The 9,885-nt window shown below is 54.1% G+C and overlaps 2 protein-coding genes across 2 annotated transcripts; one reads left to right on the forward strand and one right to left on the reverse strand.

Moving 5' to 3' along the window:
- Positions 1–122: 122 nt before the first annotated feature.
- On the reverse strand, positions 123–1,886 carry LOC112543971 (diazepam-binding inhibitor-like 5). The gene has a single exon (XM_025179305.2). It carries the CDS (start codon positions 1,431–1,433, stop codon positions 1,173–1,175), a length of 261 nt encoding a protein of 86 aa, XP_025035090.2. The 5' UTR covers positions 1,434–1,886; the 3' UTR covers positions 123–1,172.
- Positions 1,887–3,122: 1,236 nt separating this feature from the next.
- On the forward strand, positions 3,123–9,319 carry GEMIN4 (gem nuclear organelle associated protein 4). Its single transcript, XM_075904661.1, has 2 exons — positions 3,123–3,316; positions 5,953–9,319. Exons 1-2 carry the CDS (start codon positions 3,307–3,309, stop codon positions 9,138–9,140), a joined length of 3,198 nt encoding a protein of 1,065 aa, XP_075760776.1. The 5' UTR covers positions 3,123–3,306; the 3' UTR covers positions 9,141–9,319.
- Positions 9,320–9,885: the final 566 nt, after the last annotated feature.

Raw genomic sequence — 9,885 nt, forward strand, 5'->3', positions numbered from 1 at the left:
GCCAACTGCTGTCTTCCTCCCAACCCAAATTCCCTGCTGCTGTAAAGTGACTGACACTGTGGTTCTGCCCTCTTACAGCAGATGTGCTGCATGTGCAAATGGTGCATGGAAGGTTTCCCGTGTTACATACTTGGAACTGATCTTGTGTTGGATTTAGCAGTGCAAGTACCAGCAAATGGCAGCTTGGGCAGTGCAGAATTCCTCTGTCTTGCTCCCGGACCTCATCATTCTAATGACATTGTGATCTTGACGTAGCAATTAACACAAAATGAGGAGTGGGAGCTGCTGACCTCTCAGTGAGCCCCAAACATCCGATTTTTATTTGCACGTGTGTAGGAACAAACCCCCCCTTGCCTCCCCCGACCCTGGCACTCGTGGGAGAGGAACAGAACAGTTTCTAAAGCAAAGGTTTGCCATGGAGTGGCTTTGCGTGAGCTTGCCCAACGGCTGTGCTTCCTTAGGAACTGAGCATCAGCACAGAACCTGAAGCACTGAAAGTTTAAAAGAAAATTAAAGTGGAGAGGGAGAGATTGTGTCCGGATCACTCCTGGCCTATTCTGGATTAACGGCTGCCCGCTATTTGACCTTGTAAAGGCTGACGGAGGGGTCAGAGTTAAGCTCAAAGCCTGCAGCGTGTCTTCTCCACATCCCAGGGTTACGTATGTTGTTGGAGGGATTCTGGCAATGTGATTTCTTGTTGGTCTGATTTCTCCAAGCCCGTGTTAGTAATGGAGAAACTGTCCAGTATGCTGTAAACTGCACACAAACCAGTCCAAGTTACTTTATGTACCATGCGCTTGAGCAGCACTTGTAACTACAGTAAGTGCAACATTGTCAGACTGTACTGTGATTTTTTCCAAGGGAGGGTATGCCTTTAAGCAAATACACAGGCTTGTTAAAATAAGCCTCTTAAATATTGCTAGGAGTTACCAGGAATCGTAAACAATGACTGGACTAGCCTTAGCCCGAACTAAACTTCCACCTTGTAGAGACTCTCAAAGGCTGCACGCTACGCACAATTTGTCAGTCATATCCACTCTGTTGTTTACTAGAGTTTTATTGGCTTAGCAGCGACATGAGCTACATTGCTCTGAGGATGAGAGGAAACTCCCTAGCAGCAACGTGGGGTCAAAAGACCTTCTAATGGCACGTGGCTGCATGAATGTGTAATTTTACACTCCGTATTTTTTTTTCAGCTCTTCAGCTTTTGCAATATAATTCATGGCATCAGCCATGCTTATCCCCTTGTGTGCATTCCCGGCCTCCCATTTGGCTTTGCCTATTAAATCGGTTGCACAAGGGCAAGGGATGTTGATGTCCCTGATTGTGGCTTGTTTGCAGAGACTGGAAATCTCCAGTTTATCTTGGTCTGAGATTGGGTCCTTAATTTGCCTGAGCAGAGCAGCAGCTTTCTCAAATTCCACCTGAGACATGGTGAGAGCTCGGAGTCAGGCCTGCTCCTTCCTTCCCCTGTGGAGGGCTTGCCAGGACTCGCAACGGCTGACCCAGGCCACGACCATTGGAATGAAGGAGAGTTGCAACAGGGGAGGAAGGCTTTGAAGTGCCCCCTTGAAAGACAGTTCAGCTGCCTTTAGCAGGAGCAATACGATTTTCAAAAGGCCTTAAAATTAAATCCCAAGTGTAGAGGAGTTAGCAGGTTTTTTACAGACAGTTCTTCTTGGGGCTATCATTACTTTCCCCTTGGGAGACAGGCTCTTGGTGTCTTTCTATATGGCTGTTGTCTGCTAGGAGGAAGGTAACCCTGTGCGTCTATATTGGCAATTTTCCTAGGAAATAAAGCACTGTTGCCTGTTATGCCATTTGGGCTACGTCTAGATTGCATCCCTTTTTCGTAAAAGAGATGCAAATTAGACGTATCGCAATTGCTAATGAAGCAGGGATTTAAATCTCCCCCGCTTCATTAGCATAAAAATGGCTGCCGCTTTTTTCGGCACGGAGCTTTGCCGGAAAAAAGCGCCAGTCTAGACGCAGATCTTTTGGAAAATAAAGCCTTTTCCGAAAAATCTCTTATCCCTCTTAAAATAAGCGATAAGGGATCTTTCGGAAAAGGCTTTATTTTCCGAAAGATCCGCGTCTAGACTGGCGCTTTTTTCCGGCAAAGCTCTGTGCCAAAAAAAAGCAGCAGCCATTTTTATGCTAATGAAGCGGGGGAGATTTAAATCCCTGCTTCATTAGCAATTGCGATACGTCTAATTTGCATCCCTTTTACAAAAAGAACTGCTTAAAGAACTGCTTCCTAGAGTCCTGATTATCTCACATACTCAGTTTTCAAGTAAGAGGGGTAGAAAAATGTTACGTTTCTATTCCTGGTCATGGCAGAGAAGAACCTGAGCATGTGACTCTTCATGAAAAAGCTGGAAGCTACAGGAAAATAACTCCAATATTTCTTATTAAAAGTTATTTTTTATGGGGCCTGACTCAAGAATTTGGAAAATAGCCACAAACAAAACCCTACCGTGAATTTTTGTGCTTGGAATGAGTCAGTTACATGTAAACAGTTGTGAGTTATGCTGGGGAGCTACTCCACCCCTTTTGTGCTATACTCAAATAGGTATTTACAAAGTGCCCCGCCACTGCTGTATGCAGCTAAGCAATGCAAACTTTTCTATTGGTTGAAGTACTTCTCTGTCCCAAGGGCTACCTGCTAGTCGGCTTGTTAGCTAGTAGGTTGAAGTTAAGTTCCTTAAGAGGCCTGGTGCTGGGCTGTCCCCAGGCTCGCTGCAGCTAAAAGATCATGGCCCCGTATCTCCTAAAACCGAGCTGTTTCTACTCTCAGATGCCGCAAATTCAGCCCAAAACGTTTGAACCACCGGGTGTTAGGGGGGGTGGCTCCTCCCTTTTCTCTTTGTTAAAAATGAGGATGCTCTTTTAGATGGTGGGAGGGGATCTCTGACTCCCAGCAGCAGGGTGCTCCTATCCCTCGGGGTGAGGGAATCGGAAGGGTCCTTGTGGACCACAAAGGGGCAAATCCCCCCTAGAAGGGAGCAGCGAGGCATCTCCCTGCCCAGGGCCCACGCGGGGCAGGTCCCTGCGGGGCGGGGGGAGCCTGCCAGTGTCTCGGTGCGGGCAGCAGGGGGAGCCAGCGGGACCCCAGCCCGGGAGCCAGGCAGAAGCGGGGGTGGGGGAGCTGCCGCCCGGGCAGCGCCCTGCGATCTGCTGCGTGCGGGGGCTGGTGCCTGCGGGGGGCGCGGCCACGTGGGTCGCAGGCGGCAGGTCGGGAGCGTCACAGAGCCGGGCGTGCCGGGCTCACGGGCACCGCCAGCGCGCAGCCGGCCCGGCCGGGCCATGGAGCTAGGTGGGTGCGGGGCCGCCCCGGGGGGGGGGACACACGCGGGGCTGGGGGCGGGAGCCGGGGCTGCAGCGAGCGGCCGGGGCGGCGCCTGCAACCTGCCTTAGCCGCCTGCTCGGCGCCGCTGCCCAGGAACCCCCCCCCCCGCTCGGGCCTAGGCAGCCTGCTCCGCGTGCGCCCCCCCCCCAAAAAACTCGCTTCTAAGGGCGGCTAATCCCAGCCCCCCCCCCCCAACCGCTGGGCTGAGCTCGGCCGGCAGCTGTTTCCACTTGGGGCGCTGCCAGATCCCTCGTGGCTCCCGCTAGAATCCCCCCCAGCTTCACTCCCCCTCCTGCAGGAGCTGCCTGCCTGCCTGCGATGCCCTTTGGGGTGAACAGTCAACCTGTGGAACTCCTTGCCAGAGGAGGCTGTGAAGGGTAGGACTGGAACAGTTTTAAAAGGAGCTAGATACATTCGTGGAGGTTGGGTCCATAAAAGGCTTTTCGCCGGGGTAGGAATGGTGCCCCTGGCTTCTGTTTGTCAGAGGCTGGAGAAGGATGGCAGGAGACAAATCGCTTGATCGTTGTCTTCAGTCCACCCCTTCTGGGGCACCTGGTGCTGGCCACTGTCGGCAGACAGGATACTGGGCTAGATGGACCTTTGGTCTGACCCAGGACGGCCGTTCTTATGTTCTGGGAGCAGGCAACGGAAAGACCCAGAGAGTCGCAAACAGGCACCCGCACCCTGCAGGGAAACCCCATGTGCGTGGGAAAACCCGGGCCAGGCCCCTTGGGCTGGGCGCTGGATTGGCAGAAGCATTTCCAGGGTGATTGGTGCAGCTCGGCTTTTCAGCATGTTAGCCCCCCGACTCCTGGGTTTGACTTCCCTGGACGCAGGCCGAGCTTTTCCTCTGTGGTGGGCAGGGTGGCTGCCGGGGGGTCCTGGGCGCAGCTCCCCTTTTAGGCTGTGTGAAACCCCACCGTGCGGGTGAGTCTGTGACACGGCTTATCCCGCCTGTGCGCCTCGCCCATGAGGGTTGCTCCCCGGCCCGGAGGGAGCCGCTCTCGGAAGAGGTGCCGAGTGGGCTCCAAGTCTCCCCGTTCTGCACTGAGGTACAACACCCAAGCCAAGGAGACAGCGGCTTTAGGAAACGGCTCCCTTGGTCCTTCCTCCATCCCCTCCTGCACCTTTCCCCTCCGTAGCCGTGCAGGGAGTTTCACAGGTTCAGACCTCAGCTCACACCAGCCCTTCCTCTTCTGGGCGGACAGAAACTAGGGATGTGAAAGGTTAACGGGTAAGCCTTAATGCAGCCAAGCCTTAATGGGTGAGGCTTACTGGTTCCAGTTAACTGGTTGGACTGGAGCAGCTCCCCACCCACTGTGGGCAAGGAGCTGCTCCAATCCCACAGGGCCCACCGTGATCAGGGGCACTCCGGCTTGGCCTCCTGCCCCCTCCTTTAATCAGTTAACCAGTTAAACGCTACATTTAACCGGTTAACCAATTAAATGGGATTTTACATCCCTAGTAGAAACCTTGGGTTCTCCGTGTGAGAGAGAAAAATGGCAGAGAGGGATGTGATGGTCTTAGAAACCAGCCCCCTGTTTGCACCAATCCCGTGGTACGCTTTGTAAGAGATGTCCCCACCCCCAGCTGGCGGGTGGGTGTTGGTACCCATTGCCCCAGGCCTGCCTGCGTTTCAGGGCTGTATAATTTGTGAAGTGCTTTGGGATTCCAGGGTCTATGCGCAAACAGGCTGATATTACAGTCCTCGGCTAGGAAGTATCCTCTTCCCTACGAGCTACTGCTGCATCTGCCTGTGGGTGTGGGTGTAACCCTCTTCCCCGCTGCTCAAGCCCTGTGCTAGCCCAGGCGCTACCGCGACGTGAGAGCTAACTGTTCTGTGTCGTGGGTGTGTCTTGTTCTCTTTGGAGTTCAGCGCAGTTGCACTCTCTCTCTCATCCCAAGAGCGGGGAACTTGGTGCATTAAGGGTTGTTTTTCCCCTGTAAAAGGGAAGGTTGAATCTTTTAGTTCCTTGGAGCATGGGCTGTAACAATTCATTAACGTTCCTCAGTATTAGTTGAAGTGAACTATTTGGGTTATAGCAGAACCTTGTGCTAGGCGCAGCGTGTACGCATAAGAGACGGTGCCCGCTCCAAAGAGCATAAGAACGGCCAAAGGTCCATCTAGCCCAGTGTCCTGTCTGCTGACAGTGGCCGATGCCAGGTGCAGAGGGAATTAACAGAACAGTAATCATCAAGTGATCCCTCCCCTGTCATCCATTTCCAGCCCCTGACACACAGAGGCCAGGGACACCATCCTTACCCATCCAGGCTGATAAGTATTGATGGACCTAACCCTCCATGAATGTATCTAGTTCTTTTTTGAAACCTTTTTAAAGTCCTGGTCTTCACAACATCCTCTAGCAAGGAGTTCCACAGATGGACGGTGTGCGGTATGAAGAAAAAAGCTTGCAGTCTAAGGAGATGAAACAGGATGTATTGCTAGCCCCATTTTATAGACTGACTAGCTTAAGATCAAACAAGGAGGATATAGTAGAGCACTGAATCCAGATCTTCTGAGGCCAGTCTAATCACAAGAACAGCCTTCCTTTCAGGGTTAATTGCCTTCATGACTCTGTGTGTGTGTCCTTCTCTTTCAACAGGACCCTTGAACATCTGTGAGGAAACAGCCGTTCTGCATGGCGGTTTCCTGCTAGCTGCGAAGTTGTATCATCCTAAAGCGTTGACCGAGTTGGCCAAATCTGACTGGTCCTTGGTCGGGCCGCCCATAACGGATGCCTTGAAGGAGATATGCACCAGGTGTTCCTCTCCCCCAGCCCAACCCAATGCGTGGAAGAAGAAAGCTGTTATCATCATCTGGGCCAAAATCCTGCTCCCCTGCCCCTCGTCCTCAGTGGGCTCTTCCTCAGTTGACCAACGATGGAAGGAAGATGTCTTCTTTTCGGTGGGCAGCATGATCCCGCGTATCAACCGCACCATCCTCTTCGAGCTGCTCAAGGCTCTGAATGCGCCGCGGCTCTTTGTGCAGCTGCTGCTGGCGTTGCCTGCAGCGGTGCGGCAGCGGGAGCTCGAGCTCTTTGTCAAGTACGTCGCGAACGAGACGTCCCCGGTGGATGTCGCCTTCTTCCTGGACGTCTGGTGGGAGATAATGAAACACAAGGAGGGTGAGCAAGACAAAATGATCTTGACGTTCGGCGCGCTGGTCCATCAGCACCTGTCCGAGGCTCCGGACGAGTCCTGCCAGCCTGCAAAGAGATTCAAGGGGGACCCCTTCTCCCAGCAGAGCTCCCACATGGCCCCCGGCCTGCTGATGGTTCTGGTTGATGGGCTAAAGCAGATCTACGGGAGCATCGTCCTCCCCAAGATGAAGTGCTGTGCGCTGGCCAACCTGGTGGAGCTGCTGTCGGTCTTCACAGTGATCGAGCGCGAGTCCGGTTCGCTGCCCGTCAAAGCTTATCTAGACAAGATTGCCTCTGTGGTCACCCTCTGGAACGACGACAGCGAGAACCGGTACAACAGGAGGAGTCTGGAGGAGAAGGTGAAGGAGGCAGAGAGGAGCGTCAGCTTGCTGTCCATGATCAAGCTGTCCGGCGAAGAGCTGTTTGTTGGCTTGAGCTTCCTCCGTAGCTTGCTCCAGGGCTGGGGGGAGGAGCTGCAGTGCCTGCTGAACAATCCCAAAGAGATCTGCTACGAAAGCTACCGGCTCCTGGACAGCCTCACCGCCTTCGGGAAGGACCTGATCGCGTTTGCCAAGTCTGGAGACCTGTGTGAGGATGAGAAGCAGATGGTGTTGGAACTGGGACAGATCATCGTGGACTTCCTCAAGAAGATCCACCCGAAGCTGAAAGGCAGGAATTCGGAGAGCAGCGTCATGGCTTTGGTTGCCATGGCTATTATTGAGAAGAAGATGGACCGGCACATGGAAATGTGCTCCATTTTTGCTTCTGAGAAGGCTTGGGCCTTTTCTAAGGCCTGGGTCTCCTGTCTTGTTAAAAACAAAGCCCTCTTCCAGAAACCGGAGCTGGTCTTGAAATTGCTGGAGACCACCGTGACGTTTAGCCTGTCCGCCGAGCACAGGGACAGCAAGGAGGGGCAGAGTCAAGCGATCAGAACCATTCTGGAATGTTACACCGCGCTTCCGCTGCCCGACAAGAACAAAGTGATCTCGGGCATCCTGACTTCTTGGGGCGGGAAGGGCCTGTCCCTGAACTTGAAGGCTTTCACGGAAGGGTTTCAAGAGGAGCTGAACTTGGCTTTCAACCAGATCACGCAGAGCGTGTCCGATCAAGGTCTCACCAAGGCCATCGCCTCGGTGGCCAGGTTGGTTCTGCTCTGCCCCGAGGCCACGGTGAAGAAAGTCTGCAACCTCGCGGTCGTCAACCTGGGAACGCACCAGTTCCTAGCGCAGATCCTGTGCTCCTTTCCGGCCCTGAGGTTCCAAGAGACGCAAGACGAGCCGAACAAGTCGGGCAGCCTGGTGGAGAGATGTCTGAAGGAGAGTGTCTGGGGGAAACTCTCTTCTACGAAGGAAAAGGAGCAGTTCCTAGAGTTCTTGGCCTTTCTCATGCAGCCGAGCTCCGGTCAGCCTCTCCTCTCCCCTGCGGAGGTGACCAAAGCTTTTGTCTTTCCCCATTTGAAATCAGATTTTGCCCACATCGAGCTGAGCTTGCAGATCCTCAGTAAGGTTCTGGCAGTCCAGCCCAGTCCGGAGGAACAGTGGCTCAAATCCTCTTACTCTTTCCCGCTCCTTCTGGGCCTCTGCAAACTCCTGGATGGCTACACCAAGTACTGGCACCGGTTCAGGGACCAGCACTGCCCTTCGCTGGAGACCAAAGATCTGATTGCCACCACCCTCTCTCAGCTCTGTGAAGCGGTGGGGCAGAAAGCTGCCCCCTCTCCAGAAGTGTGGATCCAGTCGTTGGCCTGGCTGCACCGGAAGGTCGAGACGCTGGACTGGACCGTTGGTCTCCGGCTGAAAAAGCTTCTCGGGGACCACTTTAAGAACGAAGTCCCGGCGACGCTGTTTGAAATTTGCAAGCTCTCGGAGGACGAGTGGACGTCCCGGCCCCTCCCGGCCTACGGGGCGGGCAGCGGGCTGCTGGCCTGGATGGAGTGCTGCTGCATCTCCACCACGCTGAGGGAGCAAATGCTTTCTCTCCTCGCCGTCAACATGGACAACCCAGAAGAAGTCAACTTGTTCAGCAAGGGTTTCCTGGTGGCCCTGATCCAGGTCCTGCCATGGTGCAGCCACAGCGAATGGAAGCAGCTCACGCACGTGATTGACAGCCTGCTGCACCGGCAGGTCCTTCACGTGCCTTACACGCTGGAGTACGTGCAGTACATGCCGCTGCTCAACTTCAGGCCCTTCGCCCGCCACCTCCAGTTCTCCGTGCTCTTGTTGAGAGGGTTCCAGTTGCTCTGCAGCTCTAGCTGCTCCAGCTGGCTGCCGGTGGAAGGCTGGCAGCATATGGTGAGACTCTACTGCAGCAGCCTCACCGACCTGCTGGGCTCGGTCCAGAGGGAGTCCCTCTCTCACCGGCAGTCTGACGACGACAGGGACCCCACGCAGGAAGTGTCCTTCATCTACATCCAGGTTTTCTGCCACGTGTTGCACGTGGCGGCCATGCTGCCAGATGACGGCACCGGCGAGCCGCTCCTGGTCCTGGCCCTGGAGATCCTCTCGCAGTACAAAACGCTCAGCGCCTCTGACAAGTCCTTGAACAGCACGCTCCGGAAGGCCAACGAGAAGCATTTCCTGGAGTCCATCACTGACAACGTCCGCGACAAGGAGCTCCGGGCCACGCTCCTGCAGAAGCTGAGCAAGCTGTGAGCTGTCTTAGGCAGCCAGCCGGTCACAGCTGGAGTGAAACAGCATCTCAGCTCCACAGATCATCAACGCTCGGAGGCACGATAGAACGAGACACACCGGTGCCGCCCGGAGACTAAACCCTACAACGATGAGTAGTTATTGGAGATTTGTAAGATCTATAATAAACCTTTTCTTTTGGACTTCTTTTGGTAGCCCTCCTTTTGAACATCCCGAAGAGTGTCGTGATGTCTCACGGGGTCGCTGTGTTAGTCTGTAACTTTAAAAACAACGGGGAGTCCTGTGGCACCTGAGAGACTTAACCAAACCATGGGTCTAGTGTATCATAGGAGTGCCAGGGTGTGTGTAGAAATTGATGGCTACGTATTCCCGTGACATATGCCAGTCAGCCTCCATGTTAGCTGATCTTGACGTGCACGTCAGCCGTTGCATCTGCTACTCCAGTCTGCTCTTTAAATATCTAACAGCTGTGTTTGTTGTTACGGAGTCTTGCCCCAGGCCTACAGCCCTGAGATGCTCCGCTTCCACTAGCTATTTAGTAACTGCCCACCTTACCCCGCAGAGCTCTTAAGAAATGGGGCTTAAATCATCATGGGCACATTGTGACACCACCACCTGCCTGCCAGGGCAAATTAAATAACACCCCTAAATCTCTAGCAGCTCTTGATGAATCAGGGTTGCTTCTGGGCTGGGCTGGAGTCACAACTGGTAAACCTGCTTCGTCCCTTCCCCCCCTCGGCCCGCCATC

Source organism: Pelodiscus sinensis, chromosome 21 (genome assembly GCF_049634645.1).
Source record: "Pelodiscus sinensis isolate JC-2024 chromosome 21, ASM4963464v1, whole genome shotgun sequence".
Classification (NCBI taxonomy): Eukaryota; Metazoa; Chordata; order Testudines; family Trionychidae; genus Pelodiscus; species Pelodiscus sinensis.